Raw genomic sequence first — 25,105 nt, 5'->3', positions numbered from 1 at the left:
GTACTGTTGAATCTTTGATTCTATTTAATTTTTGCTGTGTTTTACTTGCATTTATCCGAAAGAGTAAGTGTAAACACAAAAAATTATTTTTATATGCTGGAATATGCAGAAAATAGATTTAAATGTTAGAATAATCTGTTGCATATAATTTAATTTTTGTTTGATGCAATGTGCATAAAGATAAAAGATTAAAACTAATAAAACACATTTTAAAAATACTTTTTCATTTGATTTAATTTTATATGATGGATTATGCAGAAAAAATAGAATTGGGCTGAAAGGTCTATTGCTTTATAACGTATTCAGGTTGTGTACCATGTTTTTAAAAATAACTAAGTATGGAATCAGTAAGAGTAACAGGATTACTTTCTTGGAGGAGTAATCAGTAATTAGTAACTAATTACTATTTTCCAAGTAACTTGACCAACGTTGGTCAAGTTACTTGGTAAAAAGAAATGATCAGTTGTAGTCAATTGTAATCACTAATGAGAAGTTTGTACAAGTTTGTAAAAGATTTAAGTGAGTTATATATTTGAACCTGTATACATTTGATGCCAAGTGTTTGAATTCATTCATTTTAGATTTTCTCTAACTTGTCCAGGCAATTCTGTTTTTGAAGTCAATTTGACGCCTATTTTTGTGTTAAAAAAGAAGCACAGGTGGCTAAAAAGATATTTAATTATTGTGAAGCGAAAAGGTCTCCATCCATTCTGTTTTAAGGCTCAGATATATGACCATAATGTCAAGGCTTAATAGCAAGTACAATGTGTCCAACTAAGTACCTAATTAAAAAAAACAAACTGAAATGTATGATTTTACACAGAATATTTGAAAAAACTGTCCAGGACATTTTCTATGATAAAATATGCAATTTGTCTGTCAACACAGAAGAACTGATGGCATGTGGAAGGTCCCCACACTTTTACCTTTTCCACAACTCAGAGGATATCACCAGGCCGATCAGCTCTCTAGAGATTTTTTGTTTTGTCTCTGTAATTCAAGGTTTTGTATTTTGGTATTTTAATTCTGAGCCTTCAGTTGGTTATGGTGTAGGGGGGTAAAGGGTTTTCCAGTACTATGTAAGTTAGGATTTAGATTTCCTGCAGAAGCCTAAATCAAGTCTTAATGTTAGAAGGATATTTAGTGCAGAATTTACTTTTTTTTTTTTTTTACTAACTATCCTGCTATTTCAGACCCATGCTGTATTCCAAACTCAAGTTAACTCCATGTCTGACTGAAGGTGTGGTGGTTATGACAACAGCAGCAAAAACTCATGTTTGTGTGTGTATTACCATGACATTTCCAGACCTATAAAATAAAATATTACAATTACAAAACCAACATGTCTATATATTGGCTTTTATTGAGGGATCAGTATTCATATCTCCATATAAAGAACAAAGCATGAAAAGTAACAAAGGCAAAATGAAGAGGTGAAACCTAAAATGTCATCCATGGCAAGAAATAAAAGTAATAATACTTAAAACCTTCTTTTATCACATAGCTGGGTTTCTTTTTTAAAACAATTTTAATCTTACTATCCTTTAATAACGATGACAATGCACATACTGTATGTCTTGTGATACATAAATGTCTGTTTTTTAATATAGCTGTTTCCATGATTGATGTTTAATTTCAGTTTAATAATGATTGAAGTTTTGACAATATCCAAGATATTTTGAAGTTTCACATTCACTGCAAAAGGCGTTTTTCTTGCTCCTGCTTTTAGATTATGTGAATAGCAACCCTCATATTTCCTTTATTTATTTTAGAGTTGCAGCCTGGGAGTTTTATAAAAAATGAATCTGGTTTTTCCTCCTGCTTTCATTCAGGCTGTCGTTTACCGATATCTGTAAAGGTCACTATAGATTGTTGAGTTCCAAAAGGGTTTGGTCCAATACCTGGTGCATGTCCAGATTTTCTTCTTTGGCGTGGGCCAGTTTCTCTAGAGTTGGAAACAAAGACACAAGTTACCTTCCAAATTAATGTTCTGTCTATGATGAATATCTAAAAAATTGAATTGCTCTCAAATGCAAAGTTGTTATGCATAGTCTTTGAGTTTTACAATAGAATAGTTGAGTCAAACAGGCGTTCAAGGATCAAATGAAATGAAATGCTCCTGATAAATAAACACATAACTTGTTTTAATTTAAAGCCTACTATAGTAAAATAAAGCCTGTTGTACAGCCTACAGGTTATATACAGTAGACTATGGTATGAAATACAGATTGTTCAATATGAAATATAGATTCTTAGAAGCAACTCAGTACATGCAAAAATAGGACTAAAGTAGTCCTACACACATTGAAATAACACACTAATTTAATGAAAAAGACGGCTAGAATTACTTTGTATGTAATTTTGTCTCCTTTTTGACTGACTTCAATATTCTTCCCCTCTGCAATTCTCTACCATGGTGGAGGGGTTTGTGTGTCCCAGGGATCCCAGGGACTACAGTGGCTTGCAAAAGTATTCGGCCCCCCTGAACTTTCCCACATTTTGTCACATTACAGCCACAAACATGAATCAATTTTATTAGAATTCCACATGAAAGACCAATACAAAGTGGTGTACACTTGAGAAGTGGAACAAAAATCATACATGATTCCAAACATTTTTTTACAAATAAATAACTGCAAAGTGGGGTGTGCGTAATTATTCAGCCCCCTTTGGTCTGAGTGCAGTCAGTTGCCCATAGACATTGCCTGATGAGTGCTAATGACTAAATAGAGTGCACCTGTGTGTAATGTAATGTCAGTACAAATACAGCTGCTCTGTGATGGCCTCAAAGGTTGTCTAAGAGAATATTGGGAGCAACAACACCATGAAGTCCAAAGAACACACCAGACAGATCAGGGATAAAGTTATTGAGAAATTTAAAGCAGGCTTAGGCTACAAAAAGATTTCCCAAGCCTTGAACATCCCACAGAGCACTGTTCAAGCGATCATTCAGAAATGGAAGGAGTATGGCACAACTGTAAACCTACCAAGACAAGGACGTCCACCTAAACTCACAGGCCGAACAAGGAGAGCGCTGAGAGAAATGCAGCCAAGAGGCCCATGGTGACTCTGGACGAGCTGCAGAGATCTACAGCTCAGGTGGGGGAATCTGTCCATAGGACAACTATTGGTCATGCACTGCACAAAGTTGGCCTTTATGGAAGAGTGGCAAGAAGAAAGCCATTGTTAACAGAAAACCATAAGAAGTCCCATTTGCAGTTTGCCACAAGCCATGTGGGGGACACAGCAAACATGTGGAAGAAAGTGCTCTGGTCAAATGAGACCAAAATGGAACTTTTTTGGCCAAAATGCAAAACGCTATGTGTGGCGGAAAACTAACACTGCACATCACTCTGAACACACCATCCCCACTGTCAAATATGGTGGTGGCAGCATCATGCTCTGGGGGTGCTTCTCTTCATCAGGGACAGAGAAGCTGGTCAGAGTTGATGGGAAGATAGATGGAGCCAAATACAGGACAATCTTGGAAGAAAACCTCTTGGAGTCTGCAAAAGACTTGAGACTGGGGTGGAGGTTCACCTTCCAGCAGGACAACGACCCTAAACATAAAGCCAGGGCAACAATGGAATGGTTTAAAACAAAACATATCCATGTGTTAGAATGGCCCAGTCAAAGTCCAGATCTAAATCCAATCGAGAATCTGTGGCAAGATCTGAAAACTGCTGTTCACAAATGCTGTCCATCTAATCTGACTGAGCTGGAGCTGTTTTGCAAAGAAAAATGGGCAAGGATTTCAGTCTCTAGATGTGCAAAGCTGGTAGAGACATACCCTAAAAGACTGGCAGCTGTAATTGCAGCAAAAGGTGGTTCTACAAAGTATTGACTCAGGGGGCTGAATAATTACGCACACTAGGGCTGGGCAATATATCGAGTTTTTTAAAAATATCGATACATTTTTATACGAGATATAAGATGTGATAATATCCTTTATATCAATATAGTCTATGTTACGTTATAATTATACTTGTGGAGCTGCAAGTTTGCCTCTCTTTCGTCCACTTTTGTCTCTACGCAACGTTACTCTGCCTCGCCTCTCTCCTTCACTGAACACAACTCCCCCTCCTCCCCCATCGCTTCACCTGCAGGCAGCGACAAGATGGACACGGCAAATCTCCATTAACGAGTTACTGCGCATCAACGTGTTAACGAGCTAACCAAGCTAACGAGCTAACCGCGCTAACGCCATGCAGCCCAGAGGGGCTGCACAGCCTAAAATCCTTTCATTTTCTCAAAAGTTGACAGCGCGCCTTATGTATGAATTCTGGTTGTGCTTGATGACCGCGAACCGATGTAGTACACGGCGCTCAGCAATCTGTCAAAATAATGTTTGAGTACGACTTTGGTAAGCTACGGAGCTGCACCGCTTGATGGCTTATCGGAGCATTACGGCTACCGAGGAGCCTCGCGGAGTAATACGTAGTGTGCTTCAACGTAATATTACCGTACTGTATGTGTATAAGGACCATAAATGGCACCTGTTCAGAGTCATGGTTACGAAGCGGATTTCAAACTCCAGGCTGTCAGTCACACAGTAGAACTTGGGAATAGAGCAGCTGTGAAATCTGTCTCTTTGTTATTATGCTCAGCGTCTTTTACTTTACTTTTTGAATGCACAATTGTGAGCTTTTTGTTATGCACAAAAACAACATTGTTTTAGTTTATTTATGGAGCATTATTAATTAATAAAAGCTCATAATTTATTTTTGAGTAATTTTTTCATGTACATCTATGCTGTATGTTAATAAAAGTGCCTGTGTGACATCTGGGAAACAGCTTCAACTAAGAACTCTCTTTTTGTTCTTACTTTATGGCTTTAAAAAAATTATCGAGATATATATCTTATATCATCATCCAGCTAAAAAATATCGAGATATGAATTTTGGGTCATATTGCCCAGCCCTAACGCACACCCCACTTTGCAGTTATTTATTTTTTAAAAAATGTTTGGAATCATGTATGATTTTCGTTACACTTCTCACGTGTGCACTACTTTGTATTGGTCTTTCACATGGAATTCCAATAAAATTGATTCATGTTTGTGGCTGTAATGTGACAAAATGTGGAAAAGTTCAAGGGGGCCAAATACTTTTGCAAGCCACTGTATGTTGTCTGGGGGCTTTTACCCCCTGGTAGGGACTCTCATGGCTCTTTGTCTGGTCCCTGGGTGAGGAACCAGACAAAGAGCAATTCAGAAGACTCCTATGACTGAAGGATCAAGGGAACAGTTCGCCCTGCCTGGGATAGGGTTACCAGGGCCCCATTCACCCACCCTTCACCCTCACCCTCCCGGGCCTGGCCTAATGGGAATTGATCCTGCAACATGAAATGGAAGTACAGTGGAACCCCGACTTATGAAATTAATCCGTTCCCGAGGGTCTTTCGTAAGTGGAAAATTTTTGTATGTCAAAGCACCCATCGCGCGTTTTGACTGAGGCGATGCTGAACGATAGGCTATAGGCTAATCGCTAACTACAACAACAATACGTTGTTCAAGTGGAACAGCGAAGCTTAAGTATGGAAGCCAAGGGGTTGTCACATGATTCGGAAGGCACTGTGGGCATTGTAGGCTCAGCCAATCAGAGCCAGCGGATTTCGTTACTCTGGCATTTTGCCGTAACACGGACAAAAATATTGCCGTTCAGTGCCTTCGTAACTTGAATTTTTCGTGAAACGGGGTATTCGTAAGTTGGGGTTCCACTGTATTGGTATTAGAAGCATTGATATTTCAGGATCACTACCTTCCTCAGCTGAAAAAGGGTGGAGTGCCCACTCCGGGACAGGGAGTAGTTCCTGCCCCAAGTGGGGTAGGGAGTGGGAGATCAACAGACAGATTGGTGCTGCGGCTGCAGTGATGCAGAAACTGTATCAGTCCGTCATGGTGAAGAGAGAGCTGAGTGTAAAAGCGAATCTCTTGATTTACCAGTCAATATATGTCACTACCCTCATCTATGGTCACAAGCTGTGGATGTTGACCGATAGAACGAGATTGCGGATACAAGTGGCAGAAATGGGCTTCCTCCGAACGGTGGCTGGCATCTCACTTAGGGATAGGGTGAGGAGTTCAGCCATCCGGGAGAGGCTCAGAGTAAAGCTGCTGCTCCTCCACATTGAAAGGAGCCAGTTGAGGTGGTTCGGGCATCTGATAAGGATGCCTCCTGGGTGAGGTGTTCTGGGCATGTCCCACCGGGAGGAGGCCCTGGGGCAGCCCCAGGACACACTGGAGAGATTATACCTCTCGGCTGGCCTAGGAACTCCTTGGTGTTCCCCCAGACAAGCTGGAGGTGGTTGCTGGGGAGAGGGAGCCCCCGTGAACCGTCCCCAGATAAGTGGAAGATGGATGGATGCAATATTCTTGATCATTACCAAAGCTTTATTAACTTACACAGTCTCGATTTTCAGCTTTCCTTTCTGGCTTAAAAAAGCATTTAATTTAATTTAATTCAGTTTATTTTAGTGCCAAATCACAACAACAATCTCTATATGCTGTTAAAGACCCCACAATCATACACAAAACCCCAACAATCATATGACCTCCTATGAGCAAGCACTTGGCAACAGTGGGAAGGAAAAACTCATTATAATTATTGATGAAGTTTCTGGAGTGAAGGTAGGCCAGTTCAGCACCCAGACTTTTCGACTACAAAGCCATGCTTTTGTAATAGATGTAGTATTGCACTGGTTTAGCATTCTCTATGCAAGGCCGTCCCTAAAAACGACATTGTTTGGATGGAACCACATGCTGGGCTAAACTCTGTATTTATGCTGTATACAATATTGTACGATAGATACAACAGTGATGGTGCATTTTCAGATGTACCGCTGCCAGTTCCATAGACAACAATAATACCCTGATACAATCAGAAATGTATGTTTGAAATGAGCCATGATAACAAGTCAGATGGTCCCTTTTCTTTAGTCCAGAGGACACAGCGTCCATGTTTTCCAAAAAAGAATTCACAAATTTGATATGTCTGACTATAGAACACTTTTCCACTTTACCTCAGTCCATTTTAAATGACCTTTGGTGCACAGAAGATGATGAAGTTTCTTTGCATGGTAGAGTTTTAACATACATCTGATGGTACAGTGAACTGTGTTCACAGGCAGTGATTTCTGGAAGTATTTCTTAGTGCATTCAGTGATTTCCACAACAGAATCACACCCGCTTTTAATGCCATGCCACCTTAAAGCTCAAAGACCACTGTAATCCAATACTGATTGATGCCGGCACATGGCGGAAAAAGCATGGCTGCGACGGAGAATGAGAAAGGCAAAAGCGGATCGTTGAATGAAATGGATGAACCAGAATTGGTTTGTAAAAATGCTGCAACTTCAGTGGTGTGGAACTGGTTTAGCTTTCGTCCGTCAGATACACAACAAAGCACTATTTTTTAGGGATGCATCAATACCGATACTGGTATCGGGGCCGATACTGTAAAATGTGGTATCGGTTAACTCGTAAAAGTTAACCGATACCATGAACCGATACTAACTTATGTCATTAATCAGAGGGTGGATTGTCATTTTTGTTGTAGATTTTTAGATTGGCCACTAGGGGGACATCCCGCGCTAAACAGGCACAGGGTTAGACGAGTGAGACTGGCGGCTCCAGATAAAAAAAGAGAAACTGGAGGATGCTGTAGCTAGGCTAAACAAAATGTCAGCAGTGTGAACCGGAACAGCCAACTTTAACTCAGGTTTTGGAAAAGCGATGAAAAATGTCAAGAGAAAATCCACGGGCAGTTAAAATAACAGAGGTTCTGACTCATTTTATTGCTCTGGATGACCAGCCAATGCCGGTCATGGAAAACATAGGATTGAACCGTCTTCTCGGCATACTCGAGCCGCGATAAGAAATTGGACACTCTGCAATAATTTAAAAGTTTATTTTATTCTCAAACCTAATTTGTATTTATTTTATTCCAAACAGAAGTGTTTATTTATTATTCAGAAAGCTCGAGACAGTGCCCAATAGTTCAGTGATACTTTGTTAAATTACAATGTGGAGACTCTGCAATAATTTAACAGAAGTGCTTATTTTTCACTTGAAATTTTTTTTGTGGTCATTTTTATTAAGCTATTATTTATTATCAGCAGAGAATAAATAAAAACCTGTCTTCCAATTCATTGCATTTGTGTGTGTGTGTGTGTGTGTGGTAGAAGTATCGGTTTTTGTACTCTGTATCGGCAAGTACTCAGATCCAAGTATCGTTATCGTATCGGTTTGAAAAAATTGGTATCGTTGCATCCCTACTATTTTTGGTAGAGCATGCTAGTGGGCCGTCGTTATTACCGTGTTTTTTGGAAAATGCGGCACACTTAAAATCAATCCTTTGATTTTTCTGAAAATCGACAGTGCCCCTTATAATCCCGTTTGCCTTATGTATGAATTCTGGTTGTGTTTACTGACCTGGAAACGATTTTATGTGGTACACGGCGCTTGAAAATCTGTCAAATGTTTTAGTAGGACTTTACTAAGCTACAAACTTGCACCGCTTGATAGATTGTCGGAGCATTACGGCTATCGTAGGCAGGAGGCTCGCGGAATGATACGTACTGTGCTTCAACATAATATTACTGTGTGTGTGTGTGTGTGTGTGTGTAACCTCTTTTTAAGTTTTGTGGATATTATACATGGTTATGCTGAGGATATGTCAGCCAATTTCCACTGGAAATGTCTTTTGGTTAAACTGTCAGCAAGGAATTTGCATTTGCACTGTTAAATTTTTATATAGCTTTAATCCACATAAAAAACAGCTGCTTGTTTAAGTGAAAATACATTGATGGTTTTTTTTCCACTAATAAAGTTGTGGACTTGTAAAGTATTTTGTCTAGTGTCAATTATATCGTCAGTTATATTGTTATCGCAAATTTTCAAATGTATATCGTGATAAATATTTTTGGTCATATCACCCTGCTCTAATTCCAATTCCATTATCGATGTCACATGGAGTAATCAATACCCTACAACACCTGGCAGAAAACATTCTAAGCCAGAAGGGAAAAAGAAGAACACACACATATAAAGAAAGCTCTTAAAACACATGTGGTTATCCTAATTGGGCTTTCATCAAATCAGCAAAGATGCACAGAAAAGAATGTCAGACACCAACTAGGGAGAATCAGAAACACAAATGGAACATTCCCTATGTAGCCGGTTTGGGAGTTTTGTCTTTGGGATGAACCAGTTTTTGTCGGAGTGTATGCCTGGGTCTGAAGTACACTGGGATGTCATGCTTGGAGAAGACTCTCCTGAGTTTCTCTGATTAAACCCTGTATGCTGTACAGTGCAGCGAGAAATGCTCAGACCTCTACATTGGACAGGCACAATATAGAAGAGCCACCTTGGACTGAGAAGACAGATTGTTTGAAAGAGGAGTGAAAGAAGCCATCTTTGTCCACTGTGAATGGCAATCTTTGAACAGAGGTGGTGGCTTACAACACCAACTGTCTGCCATCTATAATCCAGTTTTGAGATCCTCTCGGCTCATTGGCTCCACTTTGAGAGTCACCACCATCTCTAAGCAGCATATCAAAGACATTACATCCATACAAATTAATTATATGCTGCGTGATCAAATATTTGTGCATGTTGGAGGTATTTCCCCTGTTGTGATCAGTATTGCTAAAAAACACTTTTCTTAAAAGTAATGCAGTACCTTACTTAATTACACCCAGGAGAAAGACATGATATACTACTCATTACTTTCATGTTACTCTGGGTTCAGCATTTACTCAACTTCAATGTCACTCTGGTTTCTTGGCCAGCTTTTCCCCTGACACACAAACTGAAATCAGTTGATCATAGCAAGAGTGCAAGAAACAATAAGCAGGACTGATACGGCAGGCAGGCAGACGAATTGGACAACTGTGAACAGGTTCTTTACACATCCTGTCACATCATAACTTCCTTTTCTCCATCATATCAGCCAGCTCACATACTCCTGCCTTTCTTTCTTTCACACTGCTTCCTAACATGCTTTCCCCCTCTCTTCTTCTTCTCATTACAGGGGTGGCTGTAGCTCTGGCGGTAAAGCAGGTCATCTGCTGATCTGAAGGTTGGTGGTTTGAACTCTGGCTCTCCCAGCCTGCATGCCAAATATTCTTGGGCAAGATACCGATGCATCCATTGATAGAAATGCCCCATTCATAGAAAGCAATTGAAAGCATAGAAAACAGAAAAAAGTGCTTGGGTGAATGTGGCGTGTTGTATAAAGCACTTCGAATGCTCCGGGAGAGTAGAAAAGTACTATCAATCACATTACATTTAGCATTTACAAATTCCACCAGCAAACTGTTGGCCAAGTGCAGAGGAAGCAGTCAGTGTTAATGAGGACTGATGATCCACATATTTGATTTGGCCAAGGTTTTATGATGTATGCCCTTCCTGATGGAACCATCCCCATTTAGTGCTTGGGAGAGGCACTAGGAATTCACTGATGTGGCCATCCCATGACTGGGTAAAATACACACACAATTACGAACTGACAAACTGACGAATTACGAGAGTGACAAGGAAAACTGAGAGAAAGTTGTGAAGTGAAGACAGCTTTATTACAGGGGAAAGACAAAACAGAATTGCTTAACTAACATTTTGCTAAAGAGAGGACAGCAACATAGTAGCTCAACCTTCTTCTTTAAAAAAGACCAGTCCTGTGAAATAGCTTACTCTTTTACCACACAGTAGCACTGTGGAGTGGAGAAAAAGAACAGCAAACAGGCAGTAGAGTTCAGACAGGAAAGAGGGGCAGCGAAGAAGTAAGACAACTTCTACAGTGTAGTCATATCGTTGAGGGCCAGGTCCAGCTCCTCACTGAGAGCCTTGCCCTTCAGCTTCTGAGCATATACTTCATCTAAAGGAGGGCATTGAGACACGGAAACAATTAATCACACAGAGAGACAGAGATCGGATAGAAGTAGGAAGACAGGAAAAAGAAAAGAAAATAGTTTAAACTGTAAATCTTCATACCGATTCACAAGTGTTAATGCCATCACATCAGCTTGTTACTTTAGCTCATCAAGACAACAGCCAGCCAAACCTGAGCTTAGTCAAGCAAATGCCAACATCCCTGACTTTGATTAGTAAGGAAAAGATACAAATTGAACAAATAACTGGAATTATTGGTTGGTACAATTTAGCCTTGATACCACAGACACCAGGATAAGTATCAATGTAAGCACTTCAAACCAAGATCAAACTATTTTCATTCAACAACTGTTATGAAAATAATTAATGAATTCACATATCAGAACTACAACCACAAAACACCATGTTAAAAGTCTACATCATTTAACAACAATGTTTTCAATGTTGTGTTTATGTACAAAGACAAATATTGACAAACGCACTGTTATCTGTTTCTAGATCCACAAAGATGTGTGGATATGTTTTTCTATCAGTATTAGGGTAAGAGAAATCTTAGGAAACAGTCAAACCGATATCTGAATGTTTAGGTGTGGGTGCATACCACCATGAATGGCATAAAGGCAAAAATGCCCAAAAGAAAAAAAATTTATTAATTAATTATTATAGCAGCAACATCAAGTTTTACAACTAGTCATTTTGCTAGCAAACTACCTTCATTGTGGCATATTGTGCTATGAAAAAGTATTTGTTTTTTTGGTCTGAAACATATAAGTGTGTGAAATATGCAAGAAACAAAGTCAACCTGGGTAAATACCTGGGTGTGATGATATCTGTGCATTCTTTTTCTCCTGGATTACCCTTTTGCGTTACACATTTCACTGTTTTTCCTTTTGCTACCTAGCCTGACCTGTCTCCCCAATGTGATGTTTGTTTATTGTATGTACAGTCCGCAAGGTCTGTCATCTCGGTTGTGGGCAACTGCAACTAACAAATAAACGCTATCTCATCATCTAAAGATAAAATATTCAGCTTTTAAATGATGATTTAAATTATTAAGGGAAAGAAAGATTATTAAACCTACAGAAGAGGAGTAGGGCCACTGAAAAGAGAAAAATCAGTGGGGACATCTCCAAAATTCAGATTAAACTCAGAATTCTGAGAAATAAAATGTATTGTTTCTAGAATAAAGTATTGTATATGTTTGCCTAAATAGGGCTTTTAGTCCCTAAAACTAGGAAAGAACTATATATGAAGTCCATTTCTATTAAGGTGTCATAAAATAAAAAATATTCTTGCTTTTTGTCTTAGTGGCATTTCTCATAGTTGCAGCATTACTATAAATATAAATGAACATGCAGAATGACGGCCAAGTGCATTAACTCTAAGTACCAGGCATTTTCCAGGTTTCAAAATTAAGCAATTAAAATTAAGCAAAGACACCATAACTGGATTAGAGGAATTTGGTCCTTCCACTTATCATTGGCTTTATTCAGGAAATTGTAACTGCAGAGCACAGCTGTCCAACAAAGTGCCAGTTCAGTTACAACACCCCATAAGTGAAACTGTGTGTGACTTTATTGTTCACTGAGGGACACTGAGCAGACATGTTAGTGGAAGTACTGGCAGAGATAAGAGGTGTGTGTGGACTACCTTCTAAATCATCAATGGTCTTCTCCAGCTTGGCCACAGACCTCTCAGCAAACTCTGCACGGGTCTCAGCCTGGAATCCAAACCACAGCAAAGCATCAGCTTACTCCATACATCATAATTAGTCTAAGTATACAACAAAAATAATAATAAAAAAACTAGACTGGAAAAACTTTACCTCCTTCAGTTTGTCAGTAAGAACTTTTATTTCTTCTTCATATTTGTCCTCCTTTTGAGAGTACTGAAATATAAACAAATAACATACAAACGTTCACAAAGTGTGTTTAAACAACATTTCCATTTCATGAGTGCAGTTGGCCTTTAAAAAAAATCTTAACAGCAGTTTGAGTACTTTATGTAAGTATTTTCCATCTGTTTTCCCAGGCGTTATCTCTAACTTTTAACCATGTGGATAAAATTATAGCTGATTCTAATTTTCAGTGATGTGTTTCAATCAAAAAGATGCTGGAAACGTGGAAACCTATTCAGTTTAACCTTAAATTTAAAACTAAAAATGGAAATGGACACAAATCAAATAATTATCATCATGACAATTTCCATCATGTCATTTAAGTCAATTTTGCTGTATGCCGCTGAACTTGAAACAAAGTTTCATTTATTTATGGACTGTTTATGTGTCTGTATCCTCATAGCAAATTATAAATGCGTTTTGTTGAATGGATATAGGGTTTCTGTTGATGTCTTTAGATTTGTTTGAGGTGAGGCCGAGTGACTGGTCCCACTTTTTTACAGGTTATATTTTTACAGGTATTTTACAGTATTTTTACGGGTTATATTTCATATATATACAATCTGACTGGCCACTCTTCAGGCTAAATACCCCTCAGCTCCTACTGTACCTTTTCAGCCTGTGCTTCCAGTGACTTCAAGTTGTTGGTGACATTTTTCAGCTCTTCTTCAAGGTCACCTGATTTACTGACCAATTTAAGAAAGATGAAAAGCAAAAGAAGAGAAAGTAGTGACTTGAAAGGTAGAATAGCAGAAGAGACTAAACTCAGACATTGACTAATAAAAGACTACATGACTTATAACAAAAACCGCCAGGCTCTTGGTTAGAATCTGTTTTTGGAGGGAGCGTGCATGGTCTTTGATCAGTTTCTTCCAGGTATTCCTTCCACAGCTCAAAGACATGCACGTTAGCTTAACTGGTAAATCTAAATTGGTCGCAAGCATGGATGCAAGGTATATAAAGTCCCTATAATGTCTTCATCCGTCTCTCGGTGCTTTGTCTTTATTATCCAATGAATGACAAGGCCATGAGGCTACTGTCTCTACTAACAAATATTTTAATTCAATAAAGTAAATGTATGTATGTTGACTAATTTCCTTAAAGAAATATTAATAGATGACAAACAATACACTGATGTGAGGGAACACAATTTCAGTGTTATTTATATAATTGTGTTTATTTTTATTCTGAAATATAAAAAAAATACTTTAAGCACCACTGTATAGATGGATGGATGGATTCTTGCTGGTCTTATTATTTTTAAAGAAAAAAAGTAGAATATCAGCAGTACTTAAGTGCAGTATAAGAGGGAAATGTAGAAAACATAGATGGAAAAGTAAAGAGGCTGCAGGTCAAAGGAGCACAAGACAGCAGGTCACAATTAGACCTCAGTGGTGTTCATACAGTAAGTACCTCTTCTTCTGAGCACATCATGGACTTGAAATTTTGGTCCATTAGTTTGAGCTCCTCCTCCAGCTCCCTCATTCTCCTGCACGAGTTAGTCCAAAATGTTTGGGGGTGAGGAGGATCAGTGGTTGCCAAAGAGACAGTGGTTGTGCAAACATGCATTCATTCACAAAAACACAGAAAGAAAGAACAACACACAGCCAGAGAGGTATACTATGTAGGCAGGACTATCTTTGCATTAGCTGGCTCTACGGCTCTAAAATCCCAATCTAACAGGTTTGTGTACATTACATAATCCCACAGTTAAAAATCTGAATTATTCTAAGAAAACAGGGTGCTTACACTGATATTAATTTAAAGCTCTGACTATGACCTCCTCTGGATGAGGTTTAAGTATACAGCATAAGCTGCCATGATGATGTAGCCAGGTTAAAAAAAGAGCCAGCTTAATAAGCCTGCAGCCATTACGTTTGCTTCATAGTACAACCTCATGTCTCTGTGTCATTAGTTTTATGTCCTACTTGATGACAGCACACAATAACACTTTGCATTTGTGATGAAATTGTTAAGTAAGCATTCAAGTTGTGCATCACAAGAAAATTAAACAATTACAATAATATTTGTAATTTAGATCACTTATAGAGCTAAAATTCCAAAATAAGTTAAATCTTCACAAATAATTGCAAATTGTGGCTTTGCAATTTTTGTATTTTATGTCACACAAAGCAGAGATAAAAATAGAATAAGTAGATTAAACAGCAGTGATCATTAGTCGCAGTTGTTAAGAGAATTCTTGTGACATTACATCCATGCAACACTTAGAGATCCCACTACTATTTAATCTAGACATACGGGTATGAATTATATTTTTTAAAACAACAAATGAGCAAGATTATTTTGTGACGGTAGGAGTCACATGATCTCTACCATGACAACATGTATGTATGTAAGTGACACTTGCTAGTGTTTTTGGAGTGCAGGTATTGACTTACGCCTCAGCTACTTCAGCACGCTCCTCTGAGCGCTCCAATTCACCCTCCAGGATCACCAGTTTGCGTGCAACCTGCAGATATTCACACACTTAAGTCATCCCAAATAACATAAAAAAGTATTTGCTCATCTTCCTTCAAATGCATACTAACCAACATCCCATTCTTAATACATAGGGTTTAATATAATGTCAGTAAGCCTTTGGGGTAGCTGTAGCTCACATGGCAGAGCAGGTCATCTGCTAATTGGAAGGTTGGTGGTTCAATCCCTCCAGTCTGCATGCCAAATATCCTTTGGCGTACTCAATAATTTAAGAATGTGTGTGCATGTTAGATAGAAAGCACTTACATAGAAAGATGTGCTTGTATGAATGGGTGAACAAGGCAAGTTGTGTAAAACACTGGATCACTGAATTTGAACTTGGAAATCTATAATGATTTTATCTTCATGCATGCTCAATCATCCAGGTAAGGAATTCCTAAAAAGTTGACTCTGTTCATCTGGACGTTGCATTTCAGTGGAAGAAATGTTTCGTCACTCATCCAAGTGACTTCTTCAGTCTCAGCTAACTGCAGGTTTCCCCAACCTTAGCTTTGCAAGATTACTGAAAATAGCACCACTGAATAAACAGTGGGCTGTTAGGTCAGTTCCTTGATCATTAATATGCAAATTGCCATCCAATTGCCTCCAATCAATGCTAAATGGCCTGTATTTGTATAGCGCTTTAGTAGTCCCTAAGGACCCCAAAGCGCTTTACACATCCAGTCATCCACCCATTCACACACGCATTCACACACTGGTGATGGCAAGCTACATTGTAGCCACAGCCACCCTGGGGCGCACTGACAGAGGCGAGGCTGTCGAACACTGGCGCCACCAGGCCCTCTGACCACCACCAGTAGGCAATGGGTGAAGTGTCAATCAATGACATTAATGTCAATGGTCATTATGCAAATGTATATTTATGAGGTTAGGGGGAACCTGCAGTCAGCTGAGACTGAAGGAGTCACTTGGATGAGTGACAAAACCTTTCTTCCACTGAAAACACTATGTCCAAACTTTTTGTCCACTTTTTGCCGTATATTCATTTTTCTTTTTTAAGGTAACCTCACTATACACTGAGAACCTACTTAGAATTTGTGTAGAGTATTAGTTGTTGTTGTTTTTTCTCCAATCGGGACATCATGCAATAACCATGAAAAAAACAGCAATACAACACCTCTTCATATTTGCGGTCAGCCTCCTCAGCGATGTGTTTGGCTTCCTTCAGCTGCATCTCCTGGATCTCCATTTTCTCTTCATCTTTTGTTGCTCTGTTTTCTATGACTTTCATTCCCCTGAATAACAGGAAATGTGACGGAATAAGCAGTGTATACAGTAGTGGAATTTATATATATATATATGTGTATATATATATATATATATATATATATATAGAGAGAGAGAGAGAGAGAGAGAGAGAGAGAGAGAGAGAGAGAGAGAGAAAGTGAGAGAGAAAGAGAGAGAGAGATACATATTGTGTGTGTCTGTGAATTTTTTTGTCTCTGTATTAAATATGCCACTCTCCATGCTCTCAATTGTCCCCATGGGAATAGATAAAGTTATCTGACTCTGAATCTTATACTCACTATTCTCAGGCTAGCTGTCAGATGTACAGTAACTACTCTAAAGTCATGAAAGACTATGACAGAGCTGAATCATGGTTCAAAAAGTCATAGTAAATACAATACTGGGTTGTATAGTACAGGATTGGATAGCTGAAAACTCAAATTAAAGTGAAGGAGTTCCTTATAAAAAAGGCTGGATGTATTTGCCATGTCCCACGCTTAACAGTAGTAACAGTAATAGTTTAACAAAAACAACTGTACCTTCAATAACACACTAGCATTCATAAAGAGGAGCATAAAGAATAGCAAACAACTTAACTCTACAGACAGAGAGTTCACATTTTAGATGGATGGACATAAAGCGCATCACCTCTCACTCTCATCTGCAGCTTTCTCAGCCTCCTCCAGCTTCTGCAAAGCAGTAGCCAGTCTCTCCTGAGCTCTATCCAACTCCTCCTCAACCAACTGGATACGTCTGTTTAAGGATGCCACTTCTGCCTCAGCCTGCGGGGACACACACACACAATTATTTTTTGTCTTTTTTCCCCGCCTGTTCTTCTCTCCTGGTTCCAAGTAGTCATTAGTTTGCATGCAGAGCATGCATTTTATAGGGATTTTGGAGCTTATTTAATTATTAATTAACAATTGAATAACCTATTCAGTAACTACACATCCAGACTGAATCCACACGCCTATTATCTTGAGGGTAAAAGAAAAAAAAAGTTGTTTTTGATTGCTAAGTGGAGTCCTAAGATATGTTCCTTACAGTTTGTTTGTTTGTTTTTTCTAATTGGGTTACTATTAAAAGAAACAAGGATGAGATATTTAACCAAAAAAAATGCAGGAGTTTTTTAATGACATTAAATGAGCAAAGACGGTGGTAGAAGCATATAAAGTCAACGATGTTTTAAAGCTTTTTTTTAAGTCCCCGAAAGAGTTTCAAGATGGCTACCGAGTGGCAAGACTTGCATTTAATGTTTTATTTTAGAATATAATGCCATTGAATTGTTTTAATTCTTTTATTTGTCAGTTATTTTTAATAGTTATATTTCGTCTTTTACAAACAAAGGGGAAACAGCCGTTCATTGACCACTGCAGTTTCCGGTGTAGCGGTCTTAAGACGGTGTTTCTGAGTATTACCCTTTCCCTGGCCTGCCTCTCCATGTCAGCTTCTTCCCGCAGCAGCTCTGCTTGTTCTTCGGCCTCATGCGTCGCTTGCTGCAGTGTCTGTATTTTCCGTCTGACAGAGTCTATGGACGTCAAAGTCGCCATGCTGCGAATATTCAACTTCGAGCTTTTCGCAGGCGTCACGGCGTTGCCTTGGCAACTGTAAGTCGGAATCAATGCAAGAGTTTTCTGGTTACTGTTTCAAAATAAAAGTTGGCGTTCCAGGTGAAGTCGGAAGTCACTCTTTTCAAATGGAACGCCCGCTTAACTCGGATTTCCAACTCGGGCTTCCATCTTCGAGTTAAGAATTGAAGATGGAGGTTTTGCAAATAAACATTAGCAACACTGTAAAAATGGTAATATATACATGTTCTATAAATAGAGAGTTGAACAGGCTCTACCAATGAATGTGCTCCATAGTGGTTTTAAAATAAATAAATAAATAAATAAATAAGCAGTTTTGTTTAGCTACTGAACCATCTACCTTGCAGGAACAAAATAAATCCTGTTTTTCCAGGCTTCTCAGAGTTCACTAGCCTCATCCTCAGAGGTAAATGGAACACAGCTGAGCAATGACGCAAGTTATTTGGACAGATAATTTTTCTAATATTCCTTCATAGGTAATAAAGTAAGATTTTAGATAGATTATAGATTATAATAATGCATATTTTTATATAACAGTATACTCGATTAGGTTCATTTTTCACCCTTTAATACTAACAGTACAGCAATACAACATGGAATATGACTGCTCATATTTTTTTTGCACAGCTCCAGATAATGTAAGTAAGAAATTGGCTACAGTGTCAATAAGAAGGACAATTTTTAAAGGCACTAATGATGGTAAAAAGTCGAACTTTTCAAATTATTTATTTCAAATTATTTTCAAAGTACATATAGTACAGTGCATTACTACATGCACAACATAAATGTGTTTGAGAATAGAACTTGATGTCCCAAGGCAAAGGTATTTATGTTAGAGTGAACATCAGTTACAAGCAGAGGAAGCATAAACAAATGAATGCATTGCTCCGATGCTTTTCCATCTTTGGAAACCTCACAGTGACTCTGCAGACAAGACAAAGTTCCACTCCTTTTAGGACCAATGCATGTGGTCTCTTTCCTGCATTGCTCATTTTGACTCAGAACTTTTAAAGAAAACTAGACCACAAAAATGACTGTGACTCTCATAAAAGGCATTGTGGCCCCAGTTTCACTACTAATCCTGTTCCATAAGTCAAACATCCAACATCCAACAAAAATATTATAGTTGTAGGAATAGAAAGTTAAATATATACTCATTAAATATAGTAGTAATTCAAGTACCTGTACAGATATTGAAGATTGTTACACCGGTAAGCTCCAAATAGTTAACCATAGTATTAACCACTGCACCACCATGCTGCCCAAAATAAAATCTTGCCTAATAAACCGTTAAGACTTGATAGATTAGTTGGAATTGTCCTCAATGTGCTAATAATCATTTTTCTCAAGTAGCTGAAAATGAGTTCACTGCAAATGATGATAGTGATTTGGAGGATTCAGTACAAATAGCTTTTACATCACATGAATTGGTGATGATTTTTGGATATGTATAAGTTGATGGAGTGTAAAGTTCGACTTACTGTAAAAGTAGCTTGTGCATATTTCAGACATAGTAGAAGCTAAGACTTGCTACTAGTTTTATAGCATTGGTGATGACCTACATGACCTTAATTTCAGTTACAACCCAGTGCTAAACACCTGAAGTGACTGGGTTGAATAGTGACAGAACATTTAAGAATGACAGTACACATAAGGTAACAACCATCACTGTGACCAGACACAGTAAGCTAATGTGATCTCAACAATGTCGCCCTCTAGTAATGCTGTCATTTATGCTCACTTACATCTGCTGCCTTTTTTTCAGCTTGCTCCAGCTTCTCCTGGGCATCCTTCAGCGATTCCGAGTATTTGTCGAGCTCGTCTTCTACTCCTTTCAGCTTCTTTTGCAGGGCAAGCAACTCCTCTTCAAGCTAAAGCCGAAATATACCAAGACACAAAACACGAAATAATTTTAAGTTAGAAGCATTGGGGAAAATTGAAAAAAACAAAACAAAACAAAAAAACAGAATTTTTATTTTATTTAATTGCTCATAATCGATTTGCCAAAAAACATTCAGTTTACAATAATGTGACAAATGAAAAGAAACCTTGCTGGAGAGGCACAATATTATTTTTATTATTTTTGAAATGATTAAGCGCCTATCAAAAAATTACAAAAAAATATCTCACTATTTATTTTAGCTTAATGTTTTTAACCCCAGCATTAATAGATTTGTATTATGACCTTAAAATATTCTGACAATGTTGAAAATGTAGTTCTTTTGACCTGCAGTGAGAATGTAGAGGCAGCAACAACTCTGCAAATAAATGTACTTGATTAGGCCTAAGTTCATTATTATGCAACAAATTATAACATAAGCTGTATTCAGTAAAATTCCAAATACTCAAAATCTAACTGGCATATGTGAGAAATGTTGCTTTATAACCTCCTGATGATGTTGTGTTATTATAAAATTCTGATAATAACGTAACAGACATGGATCTTTGAGCATATCCATGCTCCCAAAAGGGAACACTGTGTTCACTTATAACATTCTTTGTTATCCAGTGTCTCAAATATAGTTTTACCAAGTTGCTGTGTGCAGTAACAGCATACAAACAGTGACAGTAACCACCAACCCCAGATGCCTATCAAATCCAACGCAAGTCTAGTGTCATTTGTAACATTCTACTAATGATCTAGTTAGAGGATTGGTGTAAAATCTGTGTGCATATTCTTCAGAGAAGAAAACACTTTTTTCTTAAGCCCCAACGGTAAATCTGAATCTAACAACCAGATTCCCTTTTCAACAGAAGCTTTCAAGACTATAAAAAGCCAGTTGCAAATGACAGTGATGTGGCCTGACAACGGTGTTCCTAGTACAAATGTGCTTTAAATATCTCTTCTGACAGCCTCTCACAGCCATCTAAGGCCTGATACTCACATATAGCATTTGGCAGTCCTATAGTTCCTGTCATAGTGGTAACCAAGACAACAGCCTTGACAGACTCTTAAAAAGTGTGACAATTCAAAGGTGAGTTACTTAGATGTAGAAATATAAATGGAAATGTTCATTGGTTCTAGGTAGAGCTGATGGTGATAGCAAGCTGGTATCCCCTGGGAATAATTTCTATGGTAGCTGGTGCATAGTTGAATGTTAACATATTGCTATGTGATCTTGAGAAAATACACAATAGAACTACACCAGAGAGACTATAAGCCATACAGGAATTTCACTGCGTTGTCGGATGTTTCTCAAAACAATAAAATATGAATATTTTCTCATGTGTTCAAGAGTTAGAAAAAGCAGTCAATTTTGAATAGAAAATAGTGGAATCACATGTAGACTGAGTAAACTGATTTTTTGTGAGCTACTGGCTTACTCGTGAATCCTAGAATTTCTGAAAGGGAAATAGGAAGCAGAGCATTCAGGTATCAGGCCCCTCTCCTGTGGAACCAACTCTGTACTTTTAAGATTACTTGAGAGTTTCCTTTTTGATAAAGCATATAGTTAGGGATGAATTAGGTGATAGTGAATTCTAAAGTTCTTTAGTTATGCAATAAGTACTTCTTTGCCTCCCATAGTTATTTTTCTCTTCTCCTTCCTTTCATCCCCCAAAAACTCATGGAAGATGGCAGAACCTGAGTTTGGTTCTGCTGGAGATTTCTTTCTGTTTAAAAGGAGTTTTTCCTTCCCACTCTCAATTGTTTGGTAATGAGGGATTGTCTGATTGTTGGGGTTTGGTTTTCAATACACCAACAATCTATGTCCACTGTGAACGACCATCCTTGAACAGAGGTGGTGGCTTGTGACACCCACTGTCTGTCATCTATAATCCATTTTTTCCCTTCCCAGGTGCCTTAACGCCCACTCACATCTTGTGTCAGTTGATCTTAACTGGGACCACAGAATGGGATCTTAAATATTGGTGGTGGTGCTTAAATACTGGTGTGGTATATTATTTTGGTTTTAAACATTCTGTAGTCTAAAAATGTTTTGTACAATGTACATAGAGAACATAATCATGTTATCCAACAAACATTCCTTTTCAGACATTTAAAATGAACAGTGTTCTGATTCTTATGAAATTATAGCAGGTTGCAAGTACATAAGTCAGTTTTCAAATTTTAAGATGAAAATCAATTGATATATTTGTTGTTTAGACATAATTTTGACATAGATGGGTCAGATCTAAATCTGGCTGATAGCATAATTCATAATCATAATTGTTGATGTGTATATCGCTTCAACGTTGCAGCTGTTGATTTCCAGAAAGCCAGACTGCTTTTGGTGCATTTCAGTCACTTTCAGTTCAGTCCTTGTAAATTACCATTTTCAGTGACTTTTCTTTGTTGTTGTTGTTTTTAAGCCACTTATGACTAAGTGTTCTGTCTACACATAACAGACAACTTATCAAAGAATCAGTTTACATGTATATCTTTAGGAACTTTGCTACTAGTAGGCTATCAGAAAAACATCATCTGTTCTCCTTGCTTTAATTGAATCTACAAAAAAAAGAAGAAGAAAGAAATAGAATGGACACTGATGGGCCTCAATGCTCTGTCACTGAAGCTTGACAGTTAAATTCCACTTTGGTGTTAAAGCTATGCCTTAAATATTACTACTGCAAACACTTCTGATACACTGTGCTAACTTATGCCATAATCTGATGTGCCCTTCTCAAGAAAAAATAACTATTTCATTCAGTTCATTTCACCACAACAGTCTCAAAGATATCAATGGAAAGTTGTCAGGAATGGAAAAGTGTGGTAGGAAAAAGTCATGAGCAAGAGGTATGACTTCAATCTCAAGAAGATTTTCAAGAAAAGTTGATTCAAGAACTTGGGAGAGCATCAGAAGCGTTTAACTTGGGATAAAGAGGGGAAAAAATGGACTTTTGCTTAATGGTCCAAAGTTCTCTTTTTCAGATGCAAATAAATGTTGCATTGAGAGTAGAGAGGCACAGAACCCAAGGTCTTAAAGTCTAGTGCAAAGTTGCGTTAATGATTGGTCCACTTTATTGTAGTCCAGAGTCAACTCAGAAGTCCACCAGGAGATTTTAGAAAACCTTGTGCTTCTATCTGTTGGCAAGCATTATGAAAATACTGATTTCCTTATTAGCACATGTCCACAATGCCAAAACTCCTACAAAATGGTTTGCTGTCCATGTTATTATAGTACTGAAATAGCTGCCAACTAACCTGACCTGAACCTCATAAACAATTTGTGGGGTATTGTCAACAGGAAGAGATGAGTAACACAAAAGCTAAAAACACAGACAAGCTAAAGGCCACCATCAAATCTATCCAAGCTGATTGCCTCTATGTACTGCACTCATACAGTAACTTGTTGTGAAGAAGTCCCAACCAGGAATAAAGTGTAAATGAACATACATTTCAGAAGCTGGATGTTTCTGTATTGATTTAAAATAATACTCTAATAATTTGATGCTGGATTTCTGATTTTCCTAAACCTTAATCATCAAATTAAAAATAAAAAAAAAGTCTGAAACACGTATTTCACTATAATTTTTTGAACAAAAAAAGAGAGACATTTTGTATTTGCTCTTTTAGTTGTAGTTACTTGTCATGTTTAGTTTTGTAGTTATATATAAATACATTTAACTGTATATCATATTATATAATCGTCTTTTCAAACCTGAGAGATTGATCTTGTCACTGACTGAGCTGAACTGTATATGATCAGGTTAAATTACAGAACAAGCAGCTTTTGTCAGTGATATCCGATATAAGCAGACACCCTTTAAAATTATCCATCACGGAATAATTTTAGCATATAAGAAATACTCTCACTTTGGAAACTTAAAATGCATTTTGGTTATAATATTTGTGCACTTTTCCCCGATTTTAAATAAACATAAAGTATATCTATGTAAATATCAAGTTTCAAGTGAAAATAAAGATAATACAGGATATACTTTAACTATCTCTACATTTGGAAAATTATTGTGTCACAGCAGCCGAAACATTAAACAGAACCTATATCAAATTGAAATACAAGAGCTCAATAAAATAAATACAATACTGGAAAACAAAATCGCTCAAAAAAGTAAAAGAAAACAAAGGGGAGCACAACTAAATAGAAAAAAGTGAAATAAAAGAGCAAAAAGTGTCTTAGACTCGTTTTTTTATGGACAGTGCCAAACATTGACGTTAAATGCCAAAACATAAAGCCACAAGCAAAGAATATCCTGAATGAGAAGTGTCAGCAGTATACATCAAACAGTGATAAGGAAAATCAACTTTAGCAGCCAAAAGCTACAGTACATTTTACATATTGAGTTATGTATGTGCGGTGCGGGTAAATGATAACAGGACGATATCAACATCAACTGGTATAGAACGCATTGAATCTCTTAAGGTGCATTTCACGTCAGACCTTTCGCCCATTTAAAACTTAGTCGGGTTTTGCTTTTCAGCACTTCTTCTAAGTTATTTTTATATGGTTCTGTGTGTATTTTAAGGTATCTATTTCATAACTTTTCCTTCATTATGTTTACGTTGAAACGTTTAAAAGTGTTCAACGAGTTGCCTGCGAGGTGCAGCGTAGGTCCTTCCTTTACCTGTTTGCATTTGTCCTCTGCTCCTTTTTTGTCTATTTCAGCCTGTTCTGCCCGGTCTATAGCGTTCTCCTTATCCAGCTTCAGCATCTGCATTTTCTTCTTGATGGCCTCCATGTTTCTTCAGTGTCTGTGAGCTAAACAGAAAGAGAACTGCACCCAGCTTTCGGGACAGACACAGGCAACGGTCCGTGACAGGAGAACAGGAGGGTCTCTGTGAAGCTGTTCAAGAGAGCAAGAGAGGATGGAATGACAGCAGTACCAGCCCACGCACTCCTCTTTTTCTCCCACTTTGGATCCGTACGAATCGTTGACCATGTTTAGGCACTGAAAGTTGTGCAGGCTGTCTGACGTGTGTGTTCAGTATGTGAGAATAAATCAAGACTATCCCCCACTGGGACATCAGCAAAGGTAACAGAGCAAATCACTGATCTAAAACGTTTCGAGATGAAAAAAGTAGTACCAATCCGAAAATTACTAATT

The 25,105-nt window shown here is 37.9% G+C and overlaps 1 protein-coding gene across 2 annotated transcripts; it reads right to left on the bottom strand.

The window, feature by feature from the left end:
* Positions 1–1,345: 1,345 nt before the first annotated feature.
* tpm2 (tropomyosin 2 (beta)) lies at positions 1,346–24,890 on the bottom strand. Of its 2 annotated transcripts, none has more exons than XM_006797316.3 (9): positions 24,626–24,890; positions 19,846–19,971; positions 17,160–17,293; positions 16,402–16,519; positions 15,185–15,255; positions 13,396–13,471; positions 12,714–12,776; positions 12,539–12,608; positions 1,346–1,945 (listed from the first exon to the last, which is right to left on the bottom strand). In XM_006797316.3, the coding sequence occupies exons 1-9, from the start codon at positions 24,737–24,739 to the stop codon at positions 1,863–1,865; spliced, it is 855 nt and encodes a 284-aa protein (XP_006797379.1). In that variant the 5' UTR covers positions 24,740–24,890; the 3' UTR covers positions 1,346–1,862. The 2 variants fall into 2 exon arrangements, with proteins under 2 accessions (XP_006797379.1, XP_006797378.1); XM_006797315.2 differs by lacking the exon at positions 1,346–1,945 and adding an exon at positions 10,554–10,874 and having other exon boundaries at positions 24,626–24,889.
* Between the last annotated feature and the right edge of the window lie 215 nt (positions 24,891–25,105).

The sequence above is a fragment of the Neolamprologus brichardi genome, chromosome 7 (genome assembly GCF_056152115.1).
Source record: "Neolamprologus brichardi isolate AB-2024 chromosome 7, ASM5615211v1, whole genome shotgun sequence".
NCBI lineage: Eukaryota > Metazoa > Chordata > Actinopteri > Cichliformes > Cichlidae > Neolamprologus > Neolamprologus brichardi.
The sequence above is the reverse complement of the archived record's forward strand: the minus strand, read 5'-3'. Positions and strand labels throughout refer to the sequence as shown.

Excerpts from the sequence above, each read along its gene's own strand:
- tpm2 (XM_006797316.3), bottom strand. The coding sequence starts at position 24,739 with ATGGAGGCCATCAAGAAGAAAATGCAGATGCTGAAGCTGGATAAGGAG. Across the intron at positions 13,472-15,184 it reads CGTGCTGAAGTAGCTGAGGC|TAAATCAGGTGACCTTGAAG; the intron begins GTAAGTCAATAC and ends TAAATTGGTCAG. Across the intron at positions 12,777-13,395 it reads TGGAAGCACAGGCTGAAAAG|TACTCTCAAAAGGAGGACAA; the intron begins GTACAGTAGGAG and ends TTTATATTTCAG.